The sequence below is a fragment of the Danio rerio genome, chromosome 22 (genome assembly GCF_049306965.1).
Source record: "Danio rerio strain Tuebingen ecotype United States chromosome 22, GRCz12tu, whole genome shotgun sequence".
NCBI lineage: Eukaryota > Metazoa > Chordata > Actinopteri > Cypriniformes > Danionidae > Danio > Danio rerio.
This window is the reverse complement of record NC_133197.1, coordinates 9,040,133-9,068,034: the sequence shown is the minus strand read 5'-3', so window position 1 is coordinate 9,068,034 and position 27,902 is coordinate 9,040,133. Positions and strand designations below refer to the sequence as shown.

At 34.7% G+C, this 27,902-nt stretch overlaps 1 protein-coding gene across 2 annotated transcripts in view; it reads right to left on the bottom strand.

Moving 5' to 3' along the window:
• LOC568664 (uncharacterized) overlaps nucleotides 1–27,902 on the bottom strand; it is a 208,162-nt gene that overhangs the window by 35,961 nt on the left and 144,299 nt on the right. Inside the window, exons 48-53 of one of the 2 annotated variants that reach the window (XM_073937296.1) lie at nucleotides 9,831–10,001; nucleotides 9,054–9,227; nucleotides 7,267–7,437; nucleotides 6,259–6,432; nucleotides 5,881–6,054; nucleotides 5,197–5,370 (exon numbers count right to left, since the gene is read on the bottom strand). In XM_073937296.1, the coding sequence (XP_073793397.1) occupies nucleotides 5,197–5,370; nucleotides 5,881–6,054; nucleotides 6,259–6,432; nucleotides 7,267–7,437; nucleotides 9,054–9,227; nucleotides 9,831–10,001 (1,038 nt within the window). Of the gene's footprint in view, nucleotides 1–5,196; nucleotides 5,371–5,880; nucleotides 6,055–6,258; nucleotides 6,433–7,266; nucleotides 7,438–9,053; nucleotides 9,228–9,830; nucleotides 10,002–16,094; nucleotides 16,169–27,555; nucleotides 27,718–27,902 lie in introns of those variants that run through there. The other variant, XM_073937297.1, reaches the window with a different exon arrangement.

Genomic DNA, 27,902 nt, shown 5'->3' with positions numbered 1-27,902 from the left:
TGACACAAAAAAAGGGAGCATGAAATTATGGGGTTGTCATAAACACTGCCACAGCTGATGGAAATCCATCAATCAAGCCTCAGTTAGAGATCATATATGCATTTAAAACAATCAGACATATTAAGCATTGGACAAAAATCCTGTAAAGGAAAGTTTTTGGACTACACAAACAATGACCTAATACTTGACCTAATGTTGCTTCATCCTCTATCATTAGACAGAAATTTGACTTTAAAACTATATCAACCCTTTTCCACCTTAGAAACATTGTCAAGTTTTGAAATATGTTGTGAATATCCAATGTCAAAAATTAAGTTGATGTAATGTGTTCACAACCTTAACTGGACAATAGTAATGCTCTATGAACTAACTTTCTGTTCATCGTGTTCAACGTTATTCTGTTTTTTTATTGTACTAAATAAACAAGCTACAACTGTTACAAAATCCAACTGGTAACATTCTAATTAACATTTTAAGGTGTGCAGTTATTTTCAGAGAAAGGCAAATAGATTACTTAGTTCCAAACAGGTTCTGGCTGCATTACAGCTGTTGTGCAGTAGCTAATGGACTTTATGCTGAGACAAAGTCAAAATAGTTGGTGAAGTTAATTAATGTAAGCCACAAAGTTTTGTTTTATGGAAAAAAATCTACACAGAAAAACAACATGACATATGACCAATTGCTTTAATAATTGTATTTCATAAAACGGACTACAACAATTTATGTAATTTTAATAATTAGGTTACTATGCTTTTGTGTGATCAGCATCTAGTCAATTTCCATTATATTTACTTTTAAAGTCTTAAATCTACAAATACTGACCACAATAGTTAAATCTGACTAATTGTTGTGTTTAATATTTTGCCATTTTACAGCATCATTAATAAGGTATTAAGCACCAACCGTTTTGTTTTTCATTGTCTTCATGCTTCACTCTCAAGGGTTCTGGATCACTCCAGTTCTCTCTGTAATCTTCAATAAACTCTGTTTTTACAGTTTTTTTTTTGTTCCTCGTGGTCATCTGAATGATTTCTGCACCAGTAAACAAAGCTCGTTTTCATCACATCGATATCACACCGTGAACTTTTGAGAATCTTGACTAAAGGGTTGTTGATGGTGCTGAATGATGTCAATTAAGTAAACACAATGCTGAAATACGTCGCCACGTAGCTCAGAACTTAGACTGAAAAAAAGTCTTATTTTAAATTTGTTTATTCAGAATTGCTCGCATGTGTAATATTAGCATTTATTATATTAATATACATTGCACATCTTATGTAATCATATTTTGATATACAAATACAACAGAATTAGTTTATTTTTGAACAGCTTAATATTTATCGAAAGGCTTTTGATACAGTTAATCATAACATTCTTTTAAACAAATTGATCTCTTTTAATCTCTCTTCTTTTGCAATTGATATGTTTTCATCATATTTATCCAATAGATCTCAGGCTTTTAAAATTGGTACAACAACATCACAGGCATTAGGTTGTTCTGTGGGGGTGTTTTTTACTTTTCCTGATGTATATCAATGGCCTCTCTCAGGTAATAAACATTTAGATTCTTTATTGTACGCAGATGGCACTGTACTTTTTGTGTCTGGATCAAGTACAGACACAATTAACAATAAATTAAATACAGATCTTTAGCATTTACATAAGTGGCTGCAAGACAATCATTTGACTATTAATGTTAATTAAAATTATCCATACCCTATCCCATCACTTTCTCAAATCAAAAACTTTCCATTGTATCCACATATCAATATTTGGGAATCAGTCTGGACTCTCACCTCACTTATTTTAACCATGTTCAAATTGTTTATAAAAAGCGGAAACAAAAGCTATGTTTAAAGGAAAATTAGAACAGAAACAGAAAACTTTTTTTCTGTTTCTGAAACTTATCTACATGCTATAATCTTGTCTTGTCTTACTATTTGCCTATTTGGTCTCTCACAACAAATGATAACTTGGAGCCAATAGCTGAACTGTACAATAGGGCCTATAAGATTCACAACAGACTTTCTGCTCTATCACTTTCTAATGCTTTAACCTTTCAAAACTACATTATGAATACAGGTGTTAAACTGTACTATACATTTTTAAATAGTGCTACCTCAGCAGCCCTTTGTGTTTTGGTACCAAAACTCAACACAAGGACTGATCGCTCCACCAGATCTGTAACAAATGGATGTTTGCCAGTACCAGCTTTTAAAAACTGTTATGGACAGAGATCTTTCTTTTATGTTTTCACAAAAGCCTGGAATGAGATCTAAAAACAATAAAACACTGAGAATTTTTAAAAAATCACATGCTCGTCATCTGATGGTCAACTATCGCTGTAGCCACTGAGATAGTAGCCTGCATTTCTCTACTTTATATGTTTGGGAATTGTTTGTACTGTGTTAATGGATGAGATGTCTGTCTGTTTTTATGTTCTGCAGAGCAGGAACCTGCTGAAAAAAAGCATTCATGCTGAGTCAGGCCCGATTATCTTTGAATCTTTTCCTGTTATAAATTTCCTTTTTATAAATTATAAATAAGCTTTTATTTCAAGCTTACAAAAAAAACTATTTGAAATCTAATGAATCAATTAGTTACACTTATTTTGGTGAATTGATGTGTGGTAAGAAAATTAGATCAGGCAAAATCATTAAGAGATTATATATTTATTAAATATGCTGATTGTTACTTCTGGAGATCTGATTATTAACCATACAAATCACATGGAAAAAAGGTGAACAATGTAAACTATACAGGTTAAACTACTTACATTACAGTGACTAGAGCAGAGGAAAGACACACATGCCTTAACTGGTTAAAATAGTAAAGCTGATCTGAACTGATGAAGGAGAAACTCCATCCAGAACAAACAATATAGACTGTATAATTGTCAGCAGACACTTATAGCAAGCATATTATAAAATACAGTGATAAAAATCTGCTATGTATAAATGTAAGAGCAGTAATGCACCTATTTTAAAAATAGAATTTTCTTGTTGTAGTTTTTACTGTTGAAACATTTAAGAGCTGCACTTAAAAATGACACAATTAAAAATATTGAATTGCATAATAAATGTTTGATTCCACATAAAAAAAACAGTTAATGATTCATTATCATGTTTCTAACACACGCTGCATTATTTGCTTGTCATTCTGAGTCTCTTTACCTGATTTAACATTTATCATCACATTTTATTCCTACATTTTACCACAGTATTGAGACTCTTCTGTGGATCCTCAACTGATGTTCACTGTTGCTCTCATCTTCACAGCTGACTATGATATACAACATCTCGAGTCATCAGGCTTCGGCAACTGATCCTCTATTCTGAAGCTAAAACCAGAAGAGAAAACAATCAAAGTTCGGTGAAACAAATTGGTTATTGTTCGGTAAGCAAATGTATATTAAGTTCCTGTAATCAAAACAATAATTAACTTAATATTCTCCTGCACAGATACTGTATTTCTAAAACAACTTTTGTGTTTCAAATTAAATAAGTTTAAAGCCGTAGTTGTGTTCATGAGTTTTTCTGTGACTGAAGAAGAGTCTGTGAGTGCTGAGAAACATTTGTTGTTTGTAGTTAAAGTAGAGAGAGTATAGAAAAGTGTCCCTCTTGAAGCTGAATCTGCACTGATTTGACCAGTGTTTCAGTTTAGCTATTAATATAGCAGCTGCTCTTTCTGCTCTTTTCTTCCTTTCTTTTCATCTAATGCAGACACTGCACATTTTGTGCTCAGACAAACCCTCAAATAAAGCTTGATGATCATTAAATAATTACCTCTCAGACATATCTGAAAGATTTATTCACATCTCAGAGGAAAATGAAGATCTTTAATATCAGTGTTGTTACCTCAGTTTACAGTTTGAGTCTCGTATCCCTTCAATGAGCTTTTGCTTTGAGTCTCCAATGTGATTGAATCTCAGATCAAGCTCTTTTAGAAACTGCAGGGCTTTTGTGTTCATCAAACACTGAGTTAAAGAGGAAACGTCTGAGATGCCACAACCAAACAATCTAGAAAAAGGCAAACAGTAAGAGAAACTTTTTAGTCCTATCGCACATTTAAGTGAATTTTATATAAAATCATAGTGTACACATCAATCTCTGGATTTGCTGCATCACAAACACCAAAAGAAACAATTTATAAAAAATGTATCACTTTATGGCATTTTTTATTTTTTATTTCACATGACATCACATTTAACCAGATGAATGGAAAAACCGTAAGGGGGTGGCCTGGTCTATCCTATGCAACGGCCACCTGCTGCCATCAACCAGTCGGCTCTCCATGGGTATTAATGTACCGAACAACTGAGGACCGGTGGAAGGGGGTGAAATTCCACGAGTTTTCCGGGAGAAATGACACAAAGAGAGATGGGTCTGAAATACAGGGGACTCCCAGTGTTGCCAACCATTTCCAATGAAAAGTTGCTAAAGCCTGCCCGAATAGTAGCTAAATGTTTCCAGATGACGTCACACACCCTAATTTGCATATCAGAGACGTCATCATGTAGTATTTATCAAGCATAAGCCTGTCATGTCTCTACTCTCTGAGGCGCCGTGTATTACATTATATTAAAACATTACATCTAGATGTACAATAAATACGCTCTTTTTTCCAGGATCCCAGGTTGCAATTTCCCGAATTACATATATACATATATACATATATATACTGTATATATATATATATATATATATATCTATATCTATATCTATATATATATATATATATATATATATATATATATATATATATATATATATATATATCTATCTATCTATCTATCTATCTATCTATCTATCTATCTATCTATATATATATATATATATATATATATATATATATATATATACATAGAGCACTCACTCTGGTCCCCCAGGCTCTGCGATTGGCTGGGGAAATTCCAAGTTGCGCGCGCACACACACACGCATGCACGCACTTTATGTAATTTATATATGTCTGTACATCCAGAAAATACAAAATTATCAGCTAGTACATCCTCTTCTGAATACACTTAAAGGCAACATCAGAACCAGCTATAAATCACAATTCAGTGTTTAAAGATCATTAGACAAGTTAAAAAAATTGGTAAAAATATTCTAACAGCTAAAATTCATTGTGAGATACAAAAGAGAAAATATAAAGTGTTTTGATTTGAAGTGTTTGATTATGAGAATGTTTCTCACCTCAGTGTCTCCAGTTTACAGCGTGAATCCTTCAGCACATCACAGAAGAGATTCAGTCCTGTGTTTCTTATTTGACTCCAACTGAGGTTCAGTTCTCTCAGGTGTGATGGGTTTGATTTCAGAGCTGAAGTCAGGATCTCACACTGTTTCTCTGTAATACTGCACTCATACAGACTAAAAACAAAAAGAGAAAAGACAATCACTGAGATTTACGTTCTCTGTGATTAAAATACATAACAGTTAGTCACTAACAGAGCAGCAAAATCATGGAAACATTATATGAATAGCCATTCCAAGAGAGCAGTATCTGAGGACAAAGTTATTAACCAAGTCTATTGTTACCTATGTTTTAAGTGTATTTTTTAAGTGAAACAAATTTACTTGTATAATACAACTCAACATAAAATCTTAATGATTAAATGATTGCCAGTAATTAAATGTACTACAAAAGACATTTTTTATTTAATATTTGAAAAAAAAAACTGTATGACGACAGAGAGAATGTCCTGGCAGAATAATCTTAATTCCTCAGTCTTAGTCTGTTTTTATTTTTAACTTATTCTGTAGTGAAAGCTTGTCAGATTGAAGCATTTGAAATTATTAAGGTTTATAAATGACTTAATTCCTTTTGTCTTAATGTGATTAAATCTCACAGTGTCTGCTGTGCAGTATAATGATACTAACTGTAGTTTCTCCAGCTTAAATTGAGGCTTCATCAGTAAATCACTGAGGTTTTTCACTGCAGAGTCTCCCAGTTTATTCTGACTGAGGTCCAGTTCTCTCAGGTGTGATGGGTTTGATTTCAGAGCTGAAGTCAGAGCAGAATAACTTTCATCTGTAAGAGAACAGCTGCTTAAACTACATCAACAAAAAAAGAGAGAAAGAGAGAGAGAGCAGAATATAACACAACAGAAAATGTCACATCAAAAAAAAAAAAGAGAGATTTTCAAATCATAAAATCTGACTTGGATTCATCATAGGATATTGAGATAAAAGTGTCTTGATTTAAACTGCTGAAGTTATTTTAATTATTGTGATTCCTGTATTGTAAATGTTTCTCACCTCAGTGTCTTCAGTTTACAGTGTGAATCCTTCAGTACATCACATAAGAGATTCACTCCTGTGTTTCTTATTTGATTCTCACTGAGGTTCAGTTTTCTCAAGTGTGATGGGTTTGATTTCAGAGCTGAAGACAGGATCAAACACTGTTCCTCTGTAATACTGCAATTATACAGACTGAAGACAGAAAGGAAAAAGATAAATGACAGAGATCTGTAATGATAAACTTGTCAACTGTGGTGTAAAAAACTGAGTTCAACTAAGATGCACATGCATAAATCATCCATTTAAAAAATAGTAAAAGTGCAAAAAGGGCAAAATAACAAGTGACACTAAATTTAAGTGTTAGCAATTTTTAGGGGGAACCGTATTCCTTCAATGGACTAAACTTTTGATTTTTGATTTTACAACTCAAAATTTCTCATTCCAGATCAAACAGTTTTGTGCTTGTTTGAAGCAAATGAATGCATCCTTCTCTCCCCAATCATCATTATTGTTTTTGAGAAAGTTTCAGGATTTCTGTTCTATCAAATGCAATTTCACATGAGAAGCAGCAATACTGATTACTGCAGCCTCATGCCTATAAACAATTAAAAAAGCACTGCTACTTGTGTGATTGTGCTCATTTAGTTTTAGATCAGTGTTCAAACACACTGGTGTACATATAATTGAATGTTTTTCTTAAGTGTTTGCCTTAGCAGAAGACTTTCAGACAAGTTTTGAAAAAGGATGTTCATTTTAGACGTGATAAGTTCACAACATTCAACACCAAAAACATCCAACACTAAACTTTTATATACCAATATACAACCATGGAAAACAATTTGGAGACCACCAAAAATAAATTTTCTTGTAGAATTTTAAATGATCTATTGTCATTTACAGTGTTTGCTTGTTTAGGAAAAAATAAATTGTCAGGATATCAAATGTTTTGAATTTGTTGTGATTGACGCTGAATTATCCACTAATTAAGATTACAATTAAAAGTTTAGTTAAATGTTCAATACTCACAAGAGTGTGTTGATCTGACAGTGTTTATCCTGCAGTAAAGCAGAGAGTTGGTTCACTCGCCTGTCTCCTAGTTTACAATCACTCAGATTCAGTTCTTTAAGGAGTAACGGGTTTTTACCCACAACTCCAGGCACAAACTGACAGGCTTCCTCTGCAGCAGTACTCAAAAACCTGAAGAGAGGATCAGACAGGAGTCAGACCTATATATTATACTGCAGAACACCAGCACATCTACTGACTGGGTTTATACTGTAATTTGTCATCAATAGAACAAATATCAAAAAGTAGGGCTGGGCAACACTTGAAATTGTTAATCTAGATTGAGTCACATGTTTTTTGTGATTATTCGCATTGTTATATTATTATTATTTAAAGGTGCAGTAGGTGATCTGCCAAAAAGCTAATCGCTTAGCATATTATCTTTGGACGGCGGGGAGGGACTGTGATTCAAAGCCACACCCCCTGAAAACGCGAGCGCGCAACAGCCGACAGACAACCCACTAGTTCATGTCATTCGCCAGTTAGTTAGTGCCAGCACCGTGCAGGAATTACATTTATTATACTTAGCCAAACTTACATGCTATTTCAGAGCAAATATTCAGAGTAGCATGGTAAACATAGGAAGGCTGTCAATATAAGGCTGTGAATATAAAAGCAACTTCAGCTCAATAAAGCAGGTTAGGCGGAATAGCGCTATTTACTGGTGTTTTGTTGTTAAACTAAATATAAATCTACATTATAGATGCTGTCAAAGAAGCTTGTGAAACTGAAAATAATCACATCAATCTTTCACCAGGAGATTTCAGTGGCTAAACAACACGTCTGTGCAAATAAGTCATTCATAACAAAACACAATCTAACAAAATAGTTTCAAAACAGAACATTACCTGTCTAACAGTAATACTTCAGCCATGGTGTCGTCCTTCCTCCAGCGTGTTAAAGTAACTCTAATATTGATTCAGGTATTTTGAAAAGTTTCAATTCAGCATTTGATTTCTCCCGTTCTGTCTCGTGACCGCGCGGCTGCTTTAAGAGCGAATTATACCCGCGCCTGGCTTTACAGTAATCGGCCCGAGCTCGGCTGTCCTTCGGCGCCTCCGGCTCGGCATCTGCAAGCAGCCCGCAGCTCGCTCGCGCGCATATATGCATTTGTGATGCAGACGGGCACGCGCTAATAGCAGATCTGCGTGAACACATGCGCAGAAGTTGGAGTCTACATTTGCTGACAGACAGTCTGACCAGCTTATCGGAATTAAGGGAGATGACGGTCCGACTCTATTTAATTGGATGAACATTTTTTTGTTTTATGCTTTACCCAGAATATAAAAATACATATAAACACATTTAGATCATTTACCGTAATCATTACTATTGGACTGTGAAGAGACTTTCAACCAGCACAACAAAAAATGTTTCTGAAGACAATCACCTACTGCACCTTTAACAATTTTTAAATGTAGTGCATTTCAAAAGTTCTTTCAATATGATTTGTCTGTGTCTGTTCAATGCCAGTGAGCAATGGATTTTTATGATGATAATAAAAATAATAATAATACTGCATTAACAGGTGATAAAATGTAAAAAATAAATAAAAATAAAATAAAAAAAATTGTCTCCATTAATTAATGATGTGTACCATGATAACATGCCCAGTATTAAATTAAAGCACAAACTGATCATTCGAACCTGCATTAAACCAATAATTGCATCACAAGGTTTTGGGCAACTAAAATAAAATTCTGTTTTGATATCTGACGTCTAACTTTATTTTTTTCCTTCAGTCTCACCTTAGTGTCTTCAGTGTACAGTGTGGATCCTGCAGTAAATCAGTGAGCTCCTTCACTCCTGATTGTCCAGGATCATTTCCTCTGAGATCCAGCTCTATCAGGTGTGAAGGGTTTGATCTCAGAGCTAAAGCCAGAGCTTTATAACCTTCTTCTGTAATACTGCAGTCTGAAAGTCTAGAGGAAAGGAGCTGCTACAATTAAGTGAATATTACATCAACACTGAAGATTCACAGCTGAACCATATTGAAACAAAAAGTAAGCTGATGAGAGAAGCAGCAAAGAGAATACAGCTAAAAATAAATAAAACAATTAATGAATTTACAGCTATTAATAAACAGTTTATTCCACGGTTAGTTAAAATTATTGATTCTGAATGGGTGTTACGTGTGCAGTATTGTAATTTAATGCACAGGTAGATGCAGTCAGTACTTCCCTTAAACATTAGCAGTAATTACAGTAACTCTGTGATGGTTGCTAGAGACTTCATTCATCTGTGTAATCTTGAGGAAATTGACACATGCTTCACTAGAGAGCTTATGGAAATCAACCGGTTTGCAAAAAGAATTTAAAAATTTGGAAAGAGGTAGATAACGTAACTATGAGATATTGGATTTGCTGTTGTCATTTACATGCACACAATTACATTCACTCTCACACTCTCTCTCTGTCTGTGACTGATCCAAAGTGGCGAGATAAAAACATTTGGTTAAATATCATGCTGCAAACAGCAATACTAGTTAACGCATTTAAAAAAATGTCAATCATCACAGATTTTACCTTAGTATTTCTAACTCGCACTTAATATCTTTCAGTCCAGTGCAGAGCAGCTTCACTCCTGAATCCTGCAGATTGTTATTGCTCATGTTCAGCTCTTTCAGATTGTTTTCTTCTCCGAGAACTGCAGGCAGAGCTGAACAGCTTCTGTCTGTTAAGTTACAATCATTTAACCTACAAGAGAAGAAAATACAACTACAGAATTAGGTGGCACAACTTTACACACACTTTCGTTTATATTGACTGGCTTACAGAGCTTTTCTGGTAGTTTTGATAACTGCTGATAGTCTGATGAGACACTCGTCTGATTTCTTGAATTTCTGAAGCTCAAACTCCTCCATCTTCTCCTCTGATGTCAACAACACAAAGGCCAGAGCAGACCACTGGGCAGGTGAAAGATCAACAGATGAGAGACTTCCTTTGCTAAGGTGAGTCTGAATCTCTTTCACCAGAGTTTGGTCGTTCAGTTCATTCAGACAGTAGAACAGATTGATGGATCTCTCTGGAGAAAGATTCGCTTCAAACTTCTGCTTGATGTACTGAACTATTTCCTCTTTGATCTGGTTATTGTGGTCTTGCTGTGTCAACAGACCTCGTAAGAGCCGTTGATTGGACTGGAGAGACAGACCGAGAAGGAAGCGAAGGAAAAGGTCCAGGTGTCCTTTGTCACTCTCTAGTGTCTTGTCCACTGCAGTCTTTAGCAAATCAATCATGGACTCATTTCTGTTTTTAGAGTCTTGATCAAACACACTTTTCTTGTTGATGTCTAGTAACAGATGTGCATAAAGGGCTGCAATAAACTCTTGAACGCTCAAGTGAACAAAGCAGTACATGGTGCCAAGAACAATCCCTGTTTCCTCCTTAAAGATCTGGGTACACATGCCTGAGTAAACTGAGGCCTTATAGACATCAATACCACAGGCTTCCAGGTCGGTGTCATAGAAGATCAGGTTGCTGTTTAGCAGATTATCAAATGCCAGTTTCCCCAGTGAAAGGATGGCGTCTTTATCCCAGGACACATCTGGTGTGTATTCTCCATCATACTTTCGTCTGCTCTGCTGGATCTGAAAGTGCAGAAAGTGTGTGTACATCTGTGTCAGAGTCTTGGGAGTGTCTTCAGTGTTTGATTCCTGCAGTGTTTTGAAGGCGTCATCAGCCTGATTGTTTTTCACAACGGTATTTCTCTTCTCCTCTAAAATGTTCTGGAGAACAGTGGCTGAAATCCAACAGAAGACTGGGATGTGGCACATGATGAAGAGACTCTTTGATTGTTTAACATGATCAATGATTTCTTTGGCCTGATTCTCATCTGTGAATCTTTTTCTGAAGTACTCCTCCTTTTGCTCATCATTGAATCCTCGTATCTCTGTCACTCTGTCGATACAGTCAGGAGGAATCTTACTGGCAGCTGCTGGTCTGCTGGTGATCCAGATGAGAGCAGAAGGAAGCAGATTTCCCTTGATGAGGTTCGTCAGGAGAACATCCAGAGAGGCTGGTGATGCAACATCTAGACACGTCTCATTACCAGCAAAGTTCAGAGGAAGACGACATTCATCCAATCCATCAAGGATGAACAGGACTTTGAACTGATTCCTTCTTGTAAGGTTCAGTCCTTTCGTCTCTGGGAAAAACTGAGTTATAAGCTCCATCAAACTGAGTGTTTCTTTCTCCTTTAAGTTCATCTCTCTGAATGGAAGAGGAAATATGAAGCTGATCTCTTGATTTTCTTTTCCTTCGGCCCAATCCAGAACAAACTTTTGCACAGAGACTGATTTCCCGATGCCAGCGACTCCTTTTGTCAGGACAGTTCTGATCTGCTTGTCTTGTTCAGACGCTTCAAACAAACGTCTGCATTCAACCTGTATCTCTTGAGCTTCATGTCGTCTAGAAACAACTTCAATCTGTCTGACCTCATGTTCAGTATTGACCTGTTCACTGCCACCCTGAGTGATATAAAGATCTGTGTAGATGTTCTTCAGGAGTGTGGAGTCTCCTTGCTGTGCAATTCCTTCAAACACACGCTGATACTTCTTTTGTAGATCCCATTTCAGCTGATGAATGAGAAACAGCTCATCTACACACAAGAACAATACACTAATATAACAAGTGTTCATTTTCTCTCCTATATTTATTAATAAACTGACAGTCTGACAGTCTCTCACCTTCTAGAGTATCTGCTGCTTCATCTTGCTTCATTTCTTTCAGGAAGTAGAGTGTGAGATCAAGAGCTGCTTCTTTTATTCTGCATCTGTTCTCACCAAAGTCCTTTACAAAGTATTCTGTATTTTCTTCATGTAATATTTTCTTAAACTTTTCTAGCTCATTCTTCAGAAATTTTAATATTTGGTTCTCAAGATCCTACAAACCAACAAGAAAAAAAAAAAAAAACAAATACAATTAAACCAAGTCTACCCCTCTATATATATCTGGTCAGGATTCATAACAGGATACATAACATAAATTTAGTATTGCAATATGTATCTATTAGACACTAACATATGTAAAATAATAATAATAAAATAAAATTAAAAAGTAGCATGCCAAAATGAACACATTTTATAAAATGTGTTATAACTGTTTTTGCATTTGAAACAATAAATAATGACTAAAGACATTTTTTGTAAAAGATCCAATCAAGAAATGCATAGTTATACCATATAGCTGCTAAAGGCAAACAAAAATAAAGCGTGACAGATAAAACTCTTCACTCAGGCAGCATGTCAAGATGAAAACGTTTTAAATCAGTTTGAGAGAATATGAGATGGTCAAAAATCTGTTTCACAGTTGTTTATGAATGAAGTCAACAAAGTGTAAATATAATTTTTTTTAGACAAATAGTAAAGACTTTTAAGAATACCTGGAAGATCCCCTGAAGATTGTCTTTAAAACTCATGTGTTTTTTCTGAGTCTGGATGTCTGTGTCTGAAGACTCATTTTGAACACTGTAAGCAAATAAAATTATTCACAACATTTCTATGCATATGGAAAATATTTCATAACTATATATATAAACATCTCTAAAAAATAAAATAAAAAATTGTTTAAACCGTTCAGGTTTTAAAACTGGCAACCAAATTTCTCTACACTTTAAGGTGTTACAGAAAAGATATATAACCTGAATATGATTTCCTTTTATATATTTACAGGTATGTGCCAAAAAATGTGAGTATCGAGGGAAAGTAATAATTTAAATTAAATTTCAATAATTTGTTTCAAAAAGTGAAACTTGTGTTATATTAGTTCACTACACAAAGTTAAATATTTCAAGCTTTCATTTGATTCAATTTTAATGATTTATAATGAAAAACTCAAATCCAGTATTTCTCAAAATTAGAATATGTCAATCTAGTCCACTAATTGATGCAAAGCCCTGAAATTGTCTCAGTCTGGCTTAGCAGGTTTCAGAATCATGAGGAAGACAGCTGACTTGACGGTTGTGTAAAAGACCATCCTTGGAACCCTCCATAAGAAGGAAAAAGTCTCTAAAGGCAATTGCAAAAGAAATCGGATGCACACAAAGTGCAGTATCTAAGTATATTAATAGGAGTGTTAAGAGCAATGAAAAAATGACATGCATTCAATGTGCTAAGCCACTCCTGATCCAAAAACAACATTAGAAGCGTCTGTGCTTGGCTAAAGAAAAAAAAAACTGGTCTGTTGCACAGTGGTCCCAAGTCCTCTTTTCAGATGAAAGCAAATTTTGTCTTTCATTTGCACACTAAGATCTCAGAGTCTGGAGGAAGAGCGAAGAGACAAAAGTCAAGCTTGAAGTCCAGTGTGAATCTTCCACAGTCTGTTATGGTTTGGAGAGCAGAGTCATATGCTTATGTGGTTTCATTGTCTTTTATCGAGTCCACAGTCAATGCACCTCTGTGCAGAACGTTTTAGAGCACTTCATGCTTCCTGTTGCCGACAAGCTTTTTGGAGAACATGGTTTTATTTTCTAGCAGGATCTGAGACCCTAAATGCAGACAAGCTAAAGACTGATATCAAAGTAACTTGGGCGACCATAAGACCTTTAATACCATAATACCTTTAATTTTACCTGTTTAAAGGAAACACTCTTTTTGAATGTATCAAACAAAACTACAAATACATGCACAGAACAATGAGCATTTATAGCAAATAAACTAATGTAAATATTTTCCCGCTTGCTTTTTGAGCACTGTCCAATGAGGTCTTACAACCCTAGGATTGGCTATTGTCTTCACCTGCTCAACATAAAGGGCTGCAATTGACTTTAGAAATAAAAGCGCTCTTCACCTATGAGTGATGTGGGAAGAACAGCCGCAGTTACAGTCTGTATCGCATAATATGCAGTTATTACAGGTAATCCATAATAGACATTGGAGAAAACATGCACTACAGGCACGCTCGTGTCTGGATCCACAAGTATTGCTTTAACAGCCAAGAGGAAAGGAAAAGTTACCTTACAAACACGCCAGCGGGTAGAATGTCCAAAGTGTAATGTAATGTAATGTGCATTTATATAGCGCATTTATTGTGTATTGCCATACACCCAAAGCGCTTCACAATCACAATCAGTCTCTTTACACCACCACCAGTGTGCAGCATCCACTTGGATGATGCGACGGCTGCCACAGGACAACGGCGCCAGTGCGCTCACCACACACCAGCTATTGGTGGAGTAGACAGACAGTGATAGAGCCAATTCGGTGGATGGGGATGATTGGGAGGCCACGATCATAGGGGCCGATATAGGGACTTTGGCCAGGACACCGGGGTTATACCCCTGCTCTTTCACGAGAAGTGCCATGGGATTTTTAATGACCACAGAGAGTCAGGACCTCGGTTTAACATCTCATCCGAAAGACGGCTCCCACTGACATTGTAGTGTCCCCTTTACTTTTACTGGGGCATTAGGACTCACACAGACTGCAGGTTGAGCCCCCCTGCTGGCCTCATTAACACCACTTTCAACAGCAACCTAGTTTTTCCCAAGTGGTCTTCCATCCAGGTACTGACCAGGCTCAGCCCTGCTTAGCTTCAGAGAGTAACCGGTCTTAGGCTGTAGGGTCATATGGCTGTGGTAGTGAGGGATAGAGAGAAAGAGATGGATTTGTACAGCATTTCTCCATAGTTGTGAAATAGCGGCTCTGTGTAGGAGGATAGTAGAGCCCAACAAAGTACTGAGGACATAATACAGTACATAAACATATGTCGGCCTTCTGCAAATGTGTTAAAAATCCTTTTTTTATTGGTCACATGAAATATTCTAATTATGTGAAATACTGGATTTGGGATTTTTTCATCTTTAATCCAAAAATCATTCAAATTGAATAAAAAGAAAGCTTGAAATATTTCACTTTGTGTGTAGTGAACCGATATAACATGCGTTTCAATTTTTGAAACAAATTATTGAAATAAACTGACTTTCCCTTCATATTCTAGTTTTTTGGCACATACCTGTATGCCATATCAAAAAAGTTAATAAAGTAATTGAAAAAAAAAAGAGTAACTTTTGACGCCGGTGTCAAACAAAAATCACAATTACTGCCAATCAGCAGCAGGAGTGTGTTTAGTAAAGATTGTGCAAATATCAAAAAGGAGCAGGTATCAGATTGCTTAGTGTGCTTTTATAGTAATCAAACATTGTTTTTAGGGATTTATTAAGTCAGGTTTTATCACATACATAAAAGAGAAGAAATCAGATGAATATTTTAATAAGAAATACCTTGTGGTAGGTGACAGTGTTTCTCTACTGAAGTTTGGCTGACCTCCTTTTTTTGAATCATCACTCTTCACAGACACAGAGCTGGATACATACGAACCTGATCTTACACTGATGACACAAAAAAGAGAGTAAAAAGTGACTACAGGAGGAACTTCAAAGCACATGTCGAAATTTAGTGTGGAAATGATGTGTAACAATTTAAGAATATAGCAAGATCTCTCTCTAAGTCCCGATGAACTGATCAGACCTGCTACAATGAAACAGTCAAGTGAATTTTCACTTCTCAATCTTAGAAAAACAAATATCATTAACTTCTATGTATATTAATAATAAAATGCCTGTAACTGTGAAGTGAATGCAGCAATAATGTTCCTAATTTATTTTAGCTTGACATGTATGATAAATAACCATCATATTTAGCTCTGACAATGTGTTATGTTAATAGCCATTTCAACTGCTTTAACCTGTGGCTAAAACTAAAACAGCCCAAAACCTTTCCAAAAGATTTCGAGGATTTCCAAAAGATTTCGATGATTCACTCGCAATTAAAAAAAAGACCACAGCATACTCACCTGTGTTTCTCTGAGAGACTCATCTTTCCTCGCTCCTCTGACATGACTGCAGATCAACAGCTCAACACTGGTATCTTTGTGAAGACAATGAGATGATCATCATAAACTGAACATGACAATGAGTCTCTGAAATGCAGCTCATGATACTTCATGTAAGAAATGGAGAAAGATTAAACATATTTCAATAGCTACATTTCTATTTATCTTTTTTATGCACATTTTGGATATGCGCATAATAAAATGGTTGATGAAAAAGGCAAGATGCGCATAAAAAACATATACGCATAACTGAGTAGGATGAGCTTTATTCGATAAGAAAAGAGGAGCATAAACTGCGATGAAACTGAACAAATTCCAGTATGCGCATTTAAAAAAAGGTCATGTGATTTTGTTATAAGAGACCATGTGATAATAAAAATGTTTGTGAATGGACAAACCAGCAGGCTGAGCACACTGTTGTTTAGGTCATTCAACCATTTCAGTATTAGTGTTATTATATTATTGATGACCTTCAGAATCAAGAGCTTCCGTTCTCCGCATATCATGTCTTTAAATTCCACTGAGTGTTCACTGTGTTCCAGGATCGGAGGCGAAAGTGGTTTATTTAAGTAATAAAATCTTCCCGCAGCTTCTCATACCGCAGAAAATTCTGTTTTTACTGTTGATATTTGGTGCCACATTATCAAGGAGTGACGCTTTTGTACCCTTTGACTTGTTGGATGGAAACGCTGCTATGATTTGGGTTACTGATGTTGAACTGCAACTCTCTTTCTCTTGCCTTTCTGGCTTCTTGGGGCCTCTTGGCTCCTTTCTCTTTTGTCTCACACACACACTCTCTCCCTCTCTTTCTATAGAGTACATGCATGTTTTAAATATAGGTGTTATCTGTACCTTTTCATAACTAATATTGAACGTTTGAGCCCACATGGATTGCTAGATTTTACACATAGAAAAAGTTATCAAACTCACAGATAAAGCTACAGGTTGTACTAATCTGTTAATGTAGACTAATTTGTCCAGGGCAGGAAAATCACTTGATCTTTGAATTAAAAGACAAACAAATTGTAGGCTTTAACAGATAAGCAAATTATTTTATTGTCATTTTGGTTACACTATCATTAACAATAAAATCAGCAAATATTCATAATGAAATAATAACTTATAATTATTCATTCATAATATTCATAATTTTATGAGCTTAATTCACTACACTTCAGGAGGATAAAGAAGGCAATTACAACTACAGTAAATACAACAGGCAATAGAAACTTATACAAACTTAATAATGCTAAGATTACATTTCTATATTACTACAAACATGACCATTCTGATTATTCAAAGCACAACACACTGCTATATTTACATGCTAGATTACATATTTTTTCAACTGCTAACAAGCATTGTGCAGTACTGAAGCTACAAGTTCAAAACTGTTCAATGAGCCAAACAGGAGTCTATTAAGAGGAAACTGAGCATAATTTTCTCAAACACGAAAATTCCCATAAATTTCCATTTAATTCGTCCAGACACTACAAGCAGCAAAAACATATTCATTTTCAGCAGTTTTTTCACAAGCTAACAAACTGATTCCAAAAACTTAACAACATTTTAAAACAGACTGATTGCAAAATCAAAAAAAAATTTGCCATATTTTTCATATATTGCCATATATGAATTATGAAATATAGAAGGTTGTACCACAAAATGACAACCATTACAACTTCATTCATTCATAAAAACATACTTTTTTTTTGTAAGGGATAGATTGAAACTTATTTTGTTAGGAAATATGAATAAAAAAAACCTGTAACACATGAAAAGAAGCATGATAGATAGTGATACAGTGAATTGATAAAGACACATAGCAGAAGAGTACAAAGAGTATGTAATTAAAATAAGTGCAAAACAGCATCTACTTTTTCACATGACAATTTTTAAGTTGATTACCATATCTGTGAGAAATAGTTTTGTTGTGCGATACAAAATTTGCCTCTCTAACTTGCAGTTCAGCAAATTTTTCTAAAGATTAAACAGATTTTCACACGAACTGTAAGGTGGGGCTGGGCGATTTTGCCTAAAATCAAAATCTCGATAAATTGAACATTTTAACTCGATTACAATTAATAAACAATTATTTTATTTTTATAAATATACAGTTGAAGTCAAAATTATTAGCCCCCCTTGTAATTTTTTCCTTTCTTTTTTAAATATTTTCCAAATTAAGTTTAACAGAGCAAGGAAATGTTCAAAGTACGTCTGATTATATTTTTTCTTCTGGAGAAAGTCTTATTTGTTTTATTTTGGCTAGAATAAAAACAGATATTCATTTTTTAAACACCATTTTAAAAGGACAAAATTATTAGCCTCTTCAAGCTATATATTTTTCGATAGTCTACAGAACAAACCATCGTTATACAATAACTTGCCTAATTACCCTTACCTGCCAGTTAACCTAACTAACCTAGTTAAACCTGTAAATGTCACTTTAAGCTGTATAGAAGTGTCTTGGAAAATATCTAGTAAAATATTATTTATTGTCATCATGACAAAGATAAAATAAATCAGTTATTAGAAATTAGTTATTAAAACTATTATGATTAGAAAAAAAATATTCTCTCCATTAAACAGAAATTGGAGAAAAAATAAACAGGGGGGCTAATAATTCTGACTTCAACTGTATGAACATTTTGCCTTCATATATCGCTGACAAGTTTTGTACAGTAAATAAGCTCACCCATTACATGTTAGAGATGTTTTGAAAGAAGGGTGCATTACTTAATTTTAAAGTAATTGAAGGAGACATACACACTATCTACTATCTGTGATTATTTATTAAACATCAGTGTTGAACAACTGAAATTAAAACACACATTGTCTAAAACCAACAGTCACTTTTTACTTATAAAAAAGTTTAAAAAATTATCTTGCACTTTTGGAAACAAAATAATTTCATTTTAAAAGTAGAAAATAAGCAGCATCTCTTCTAAAGAAAATAACTATAGTATATGCTGAAAATAATAATTTAAGCAGTGCATTTATTGCATCTTCTGTAAACAAATATTTTAAAGTAAATAATAATTTAAATGTAATGGAAAATATGTTGTCTTAAGGCGCAACTTACAATCATCGTCAATTTAGTGCAAGTAAGATTCAAGAATGGGTCCATCATGATACTTGACTAGAGATCATGTGGCTTCAAAGTGGCAGCAGAAGAATAAATCAGCCTCAGACTTTAAAGGCTGATTCAACTGCATCGAGTGAGAGGCGTTATCCACTGCGCTTGCCTTGTAAGTAGCTGTGCATTGATATACTTCAGTGTGCTGTTTGTGTTGCTCTATAATGATACCTCTGAAATGTTAGCTGGCAGTGGGTTTTTATGTTCCTCTGTGTCTAGTTTTTTCAAAGGGGTTTTGTTTTTTCTAAATGATAACCTAATGTACAAGAAGCTAAAATTCGCTCATTCAGAGGCAGAAACCGGGCACCGGTGAATGTGCAGCAACTTTAAACTTTCTTAAATATTTCATTGAAAGGGATTTTTCAGTAAAATAAATAATAATAAAAAAGTCATTTGTTTCAACAAATTATTTATAATTGTGGTACCAGAATTGGTTTAAAATATCAATGATTTGATGAAAACAGGAGTGGATATTGATTTAATTGAAATCCTTATTCTGTTTTTGTTATAGTATATAAAAAGGAAATAATAGGTATTGTAATTTTTTTAACAATAAATAGTCCAATGTAATGTAATGTATTTTTTATTTAGTGCCATGTCAGCAACCAAGGCTATCTTCATGGCAGGAATCTTTTAACAATAAATATACAATTTAAAAATCAACAAACAAAATAAAACATAAATTAAATAAGATTTTTTGTGTTAATACATGATAAAAATTCTAAAATATTTTCTGGTTCCACTTTGTCAAAAATGTCCTTAAAAGAGTTCATTTCATAAAAAGTCCTTCTGGAATCAGTAAAAGCAGGACAGTCCAGTAAAATATGTTTTACAGTGATAGGAGTTTTGCAGCACAAACACTGAGTGGGGTTTTCACCTTGGAGCAAAAATCCATGTGTAATTCTCGTATGTCCAATACGGCATCTGGTAAAAACTACTTGATCAAATCGATTCTTAAAATGTCTTAAAATTCTGTGTGAAACTTCAGGTTGGATTTCATGTAGTTTATTGTTTTCTAATGCATCCCATTCCTTTTGCCACTTGTTAAAAATGTAAGCGTTGATAAAAGGTTTCATCTCTGACGGAGGAATTTGGCATTTGTTTATTACTTGTTTCAAAGCATCTTTAGCAGCTGCATCAGCTCGCTCATTGCCTAAAAGCCCGACATGTCCAGGAACCCAGCAAAAAATGATGTGATAAAACTGATTTTGTAGTTGGTGAACTTTAGTTAAAATATTGTCAATCAAAGGATGATCATTTGTTGAAGATTCCATAACTTGGAGGCATGATTTAGAGTCTGTGAAAATGATGGATTTCTTTTGTTGTGCATTTTCTATGTACTCCAATGCTAAAAGTAAAGCGCGGGCTTCAGCTGTGAATATGGAGCATTCTTTAGGTAGACTGATTCCATGACTTTGTTCCCCTGTCACCATTGCTGCTGCTACATTACTTTCCATCTTTGAACCATCTGTGAAGATTGGTATGTGCTGAGAGTATTGAGTTCTGATATCCAGGTATTGTTGTTTGTACATATTGGGATGAGTAACTCCTTTCTTCTGGTGTCCTAGCTCCATATTGATTATAGGCATCTTTAAATTCCAGGGAGGCAATGAGTTGAAGTGTATTTGTTTTAAAATGTCCAGGTTTAAATTTAAATTTTGCAAGTGTGAATTGATACGTAAACCAAATGGTCTGATGGTTTTTGGCTTACTTTCGTATAATTGTACAAACTGAGGTTCGAAAACTGCAGTATAAGCTGGGTTATTCTTATTTGCCTTTAGTTTGATAGCATATTGTAATGAAAGTTTCAGCCGTCTATTTTGAAGTGAGGGTTCGTTAGCTTCAATGTACAGACTCTGAACGGGTGATGTTCTGAATGCTCCTAAAGCAAGCCGTAATCCTTGATGGTGGACTGTATTGAGGATTTGTTTATAAGATTTCCTGGCAGAGTCATAAATTATGCTTCCATAATCCAAACGAGATCGAATGAGTACTCTGTACAATCGTAAAAGTACAGTTAAGTCAGCACCCCAATTTGTTTTTGCCAACACTTTGATTATGTTCATAGCTTTGAGGCACTTGTTTTTCAAAAATTTTAAATGAGGGATAAAAGTCATTTTGTTATCAAAAAGGAGACCTAAAAACTTGATTTCTTTAACAACTTTGATCATATTTCCATTGATAAAAAGTTCTGGATCATGATGAAGTGATCGCTGGATACAAAAATGTGTACAAACAGTTTTTGTTTTAGAGAACTTAAAACCATTTTCGACAGCCCACTGGTTAATTTTGTGAATATTTAACTGCAATTGCCTTTCAATTGTATTCATGTTCTTCCCTCTGTAACAGATACATAAATCATCCACGTAGATGCTGCAGAACATATTTGGAGCAATGATTTCCACAATGCTATTTATTTTAATACTGAAGAGTGTGACCGAGAGTATACTTCCTTGAGGAACTCCGAGTTCTTGTTGGTGGGTATTTGAAAGGGAATTTCCCACTTGGACTCTGAAGTTTCTTCTAGTGAGAAAGTTTGAAATGAAGGTAGGAAGTTTTCCTCTAAATCCCATTTGGTGAAGATCTTTTAAAATTCCATATCTCCATGTTGTGTCATAAGCTTTTTCTAAATCAAAGAAAACAGCAACAACATGTTCTTTTCTGATGAATCCATCTCTGATATAAGTTTCTAGTCGGATTAACTGATCCAATGTACTCTTTCCACGTCTAAATCCACACTGGTAGTCAGTTAGTTGTTTGTTTTTTTCTAGTGTCCAGACAAGACGGTTGTTAATCATTCTTTCCATCGTTTTACATAAACAACTGGTCAGAGCAATTGGTCTGTAGTTATTTGGATCAGTGTGGTCTTTTCCTGGTTTAGGTATAGCTATTACTGTTGCTTCTTTCCACGAAGCTGGAATTTTTCCCGAAGTCCAGATGTTGTTGAACTCGTCCAGTAGGAGGCTTAGTGAACTATATGGTAAGTGTTTTAAAAACTGGTAATGGATTTTATCTGGTCCAATGGCTGTATCATGCGAGCACTTTAAAGAATTTATTAATTCTTTAATTTTAAAAGGTTGATTATATACTTCTTTGTTGTCAGAATAAAAATTTAGTTCTTTGCATTCCTGCTGTGCTCGTATGATTTGAAATGCTGGGAGGCAGTTCTCTATTGATGAATTCTTTTCGAAGGCTTCAGCTAATGTATTTGCTATGTCCATTTCCTTTGTTTGAAGTATTCCTTGTTTTATAATATGTTGTATGCGAGTTCCATTTTCCTTTCCCTTCATTTTACGGATCATGTTCCAAATCTTCTTTATGGGAGTATAGTAAGTTAAGCTGGATACAAATTGTTTCCAGCTTTGTTTCTTTGCTTCATTTAGGGTTCTGCGAGCTTGGGCTCTACAAATTTTAAAATGGATAAAATTTGTAGTTGTTGGATGTTTATTAAAAGCACGTTCTGCTTTTTTCCGAGTTTCAATAGCTTTTTTACATTGTTCATTAAACCAGGGATTTGTCTTTCGTTGTGGTTTTGTTGATGTCTTTGGGATGGTTTCATCTGCTATAGCGATTAACTGCTGAGTGAAGTCTTCTATTGAGTTCTGATTATCTTGGGTAGCTGACATAAATTTTTCACAACACAAGGTTTGAAAGGTGGTCCAGTCTGCTTTCTTGAGTTGCCATCTTGAAGGTCTACTTGTTACATCCAGTTGTGGAAATGTGAGGATAATTGGGAAGTGGTCACTCCCGCATAGATCATTCCATACTCTCCATGAACAGTCAAGTAAAAGATCAGCACTACATATTGTCAGATCGATTGCTGTATAAGTACCATGTCCTGGATGAAGATATGTTTTGGTTCCATCATTTAAAAGACATAAATCATTATTTTCTATAAAAGTTTCCATTCTTCTTCCTTTGGCATCACAGTGATCATCACCCCATAAGATGTTGTGGCTGTTAAAATCACCCATCAGTAAAAATGAAGTTGGTAATTGTGAAATAAGTTTGTCCAGTTCTTGAGGTATTACAGCTTCATGAGGTGGGATATAGATAGAGCATATTGTAATTGTTTTATGTAGAGTAAGTTGAACTGCTGTTGCTTGTAATTGAGTGTCCAATACAACTTGACTGTGGATAATGTCGTTTCTCACTAGGATAGCTGATCCTCCAGAGGGTCGTTGTATGTTTGGTCCACATATACTAATCATATTAAAACCTTTAAAAGTTAAGGCATCATTTGGAGATAAGTGGGTTTCCTGAATACAATAGGCAAGTGGGTTAAAAACAGAATTTAAATGCTGTAATTCTGCAAAGTTGGTTTTTAGTCCCCGACAATTCCACTGTATTATGTGATTGTTTATTCTCAAGTGGGAAATATAGGTACAGGTCCTTTATTTTTACATTTAGGTGAGAGACTACGACTACGACTGGTCGTTGTCTCCGTCATTTCAATATCTTTAGGATTGTCATCTTTGTGAGTTCGACATTTATCTTGATTTGGTTGTTGATTTGTTGTACTTGGAGTTTTCTTTTTCACTTTTGATTCTTTCTGTTCTAGGTATGAGTCTTGAATTGGTCCAGTTTGAATGAGTTCATTTTTTGTTTTTTGGGAAGTTGAGTTTTTGGTGTTGCTTATGGTTTGAGGTTTGTCCTTGAATAGCCAAGTTAGATCCGTCTGACAACTTATTGATTGAGTTTTTGGTGTGACTGCAACAGAATAGGGCTTTTTCAGACAGAAGGCAGGAAGAGCTTCAACTATTTTACGAGCTTCAGGATAACTCATCTTCCTTGTGTGTTTTATTTTTTGTATTTCTTTCTCTTTATGCCAAATGGGACAATTCTTTGATGAGGCTGCATGATCTCCAAGGCAGTTTTTACATTTAGGAGGTTTTGTGCAGTTCATTCCATGATCATCCTCACCACAGTTTTGACATGTTGTCTTATTTTTGCATCCTGCAGATCCATGACCAAATTTCTGGCATTTAAAACATCTCAGTGGATTTGGTATGAATATATCTACAGCAACACTTAAATATCCAAGTTTGATTTTCTCTGGTGGTTGTGGTCTGTTGAAGGTCAGGATGTATGTTCCCGTTTTAATCATCTGCCCATCCTTTTTGATGATTATTCTTTTTACGTCGATTACACCTATTGGTTTTAATTCTAAAGCGATTTCAGATTCGTCCATATCTTGTAATTCTCTGGTGCGGATTACACCTTTGCTGTTGTTCAGGGTAGAATGAGGGAATGCTTTCATAGTAATTCCAGCCAAAGTTGTTGCTTGTAGTAAATTGTCTGAGTTAGCTTTCCTAGCACATTCCACCAAAATTTGTCCAGATCGCAGCTTTTTAATGTCTTTTACTGTTCCTGCAATTCCTGTGATTCCTTTGTGGATCGCAAAAGGGGACAGTTTGGTCAGGGGCATGTCATCAGTCAGTGATTCCAGTACAATAAATCTTTGCCAGTTTTCATTTTCAGATGGGAAATTAAAACCAGTTCTTAGTTCAGTCTCCAAGTCTTGTTCCAATATCCGTTTTTTAGTGTTTTGATTTTTTGCCATAATGTTTAGATATTTGTTCTTCATCTCTGCTCCTCACCCACCTCGGAGTCCTACAAGGGGATGTACAGAGCCACGGACATCCACTGGATGTACATCAAGGATACAGTGATGATATACTTGAGCATATAAACACAGGGTCTATAATACTCAATTGACCCTATGCCAGCGCCTTCCGGGAGAAAGGCAAGTCCTGACAAGCCGATTGATTGGAATGGGCCTTTCCAATCTCTCGTCTAGTTGAAGTATGAGCCAAAGTGATGTGTTGGATAATTGATAGCCGCAGCAAATCAAAATCCTCAATCACCAGGATCTCTTCCTCCACCAACACGAGTCGCAACTCACGGCCAACAAGTTGCCCCATTTGTCGCCTCTTACGAACAGCAAGGGGGTGCTAGGGACCTATTCTACCCCGGGTCCCCACGGGGTCAATAAATAGTCCATGAATTGGAATAATATTAATATGAATATCTATATAAGAAATTAATTGAAAACATTGTAGAACCATCAACCTATGTTTGTAATAGATCTCCACAATCTGGTAAATTTCCAAATAAAATAATAAAAGTTGCAAAGATAATTCCACTTTATAAATCTGGAGATAAACAATACTTTACAAATTATATGTTAGTCTATACTATCTCCGTTTTGAAATTTTTTTTTTGAAAAAGTCTTTGTTGAAAGACTTAAAAATTTCATAGAAAAGCAAAACCATTTAGCTGATGAGCCATATGGTTGTTTTTATAGATTTAAAGAAGGCATTTTATCCAATATATTATAATATGTTGGTAAATAAATTAGAGGAGTAGCCTTGGATTGGACAAGCAGTTATTTAAAAAATAGACAATAGTCTGTTGAAATTGGCAACCATAAATCTTCATACCCAAGTGTAAATTGTTGCATACCACAGGGATCGGTTTTAGGTCCAAAACTGTTTATAATTTACATAAATGATAAGTGCAAGATATCACAGTTGTTTAAGTTTATTTTATTTGTGGATGATGCAAGTAATATTTGTTCTGGGGTTAATTTATAAACTTATGGAGTTGATTAAAAAAAAAATTACTCAGCTGAAATTATGGTTTGACGAAAAAAATTTTTTCATTAATTACAAGTCAAACAAAAGTTATTTTTATTTGGGAAATTAAAAAGTAGTCATATCATAGATTTAAAAATTAATAATGAGGTTATAGAAAGAGTATATGCAATTAAGTTTCTTGTTGTTGTATTGGATCATAAAATTTGTTATAAACCACAAATAAATAATATGACATCAAAATTGGTAAAAACTGTAGAAATAGTGTATAAAGCAAGCTTTATCCAGGACAATGACGTATGTATTATAACACAATTATGTTGCCATATGAGTTTTTGTGTTGAAATTTGGGGGAATACATAAAAAAAATCTAACTTACGATCGTTATGTAGAATACAGAAAAAGTTATAAGAATGATAGAAAATCTGGGGTATTTGGAGCACACAAATCCCTGATTCTTTATTTTTTTTAATTGAAGATACTTAATGATTTGGTTAAATTTAAATTAAGAAATAAATTACCTCCAAAATGCAAACAAAAGTTTTTTGAAGAAGAAAATGGGGATGAAATCTGAGAGAAGAAAAAAATAAAAATAAAATAAAAAATAAAAACTATGTCTGCATGTGGTGTAAAATTATGGAACAGATCTTCAAACAATGTCAGGATATTAATCCATTTAAAAAGTTGTATAAATATATATATTATTAAATTAATTTAATGATTAATAGAAGTGATTGAAAAATAACAAAATGAGAAGGGCATTATGAAATTTTAATTAATGGCTGTTTGTATAAATGGTTTGTAAACTATGTATTTTTTGGATCTGTGTTATAAAATGTAAATGTACAAATTAAATCAAACATATAATGTCAAATATGCCAAAATGACAAAATGTATCATGTAAAGCTCAGATGTCTCATGCAAAAAAAAAGAGATTAGTAAAAGAAATAATTTGAATTAATAAATGTATGATGTGTGTGGTAATGGTGTGGGGAAAATAATAAGCTTTCGCTTTCACTTCATCCCGCTCCATTTAGACCATCTTGAAATGTATTTTGTTTAAAGAACTGTTTTGTGAATGATTTTTCTGTTCGAAATAAAAATATTAAATTAAAAAAAATCTAATAAAAAAGACATGGGTTAAAAAAAGCATTTATTCAATCATCTAGCAGCAGCCAATAACAACGTCATGTTTTACCTGCTGTGTGTTTATGTTATGCAAGGCGTTTTGGGCCTGAGCTGAACTGTTTAGTTAGAATCATGTTAGTAATGAAGTGTGAACACTAACGTTTTTAAAAAGTGGCTTCAGTATTGCACAATGCTTGTTAGCGGTTGAAAAAAAATTGTACCGAACACTATGATAAACGATAAGGAGGAAATTTATTCGCGAGTTGCTACTTTTATACACTCTAACCGAACGGAGTGGCTAGGCCCCAGTATACTTCCGCATTTCGACATGTTTCGGCAGGACATCCATGGACACCCAAGGAAAACCATAGAATAAATCGAGTCATTGGTTTAGCATCATATATCAGACCAAACGGTTCGTCTTCAAACCTTTTTTGAATCACTGGTGTATTTTCCTTGACTATACTTCCGCGGTCTTTATAACACAAATTCATATGAAATGCCATCCAAAATTCACAAAAATAACATCACTGCACGATTATTCAAGCTTTACGTTACTTACTGTCGAGAAGACGGTCTTGTGCAGCAGAAACAGAATCCAGAAACCTTTAAAAAGACTAAGTCACAGCTCAAACACACCTGAGATCCTTCAATGTTTTCTAAAATGTAAGTTAATCGAAAGTTTTGGCTCATCAGCGCCTTCAACTGGACAGCAGTGTGAAGCACAAGACACCTGAATCTTCTTATTTTATGGCGGTTGGCAACCAGTTTTTTGGAGCACTACCGCCATCATCTGGACTGGAGTGTGGATCAGAGTTCATAAACCCACATATTTCTTATAGTGAGAGGGAAATCACAACCATTGTTCCTTCTACAAATTACACATACTTTCCAATAAATAAATATAAT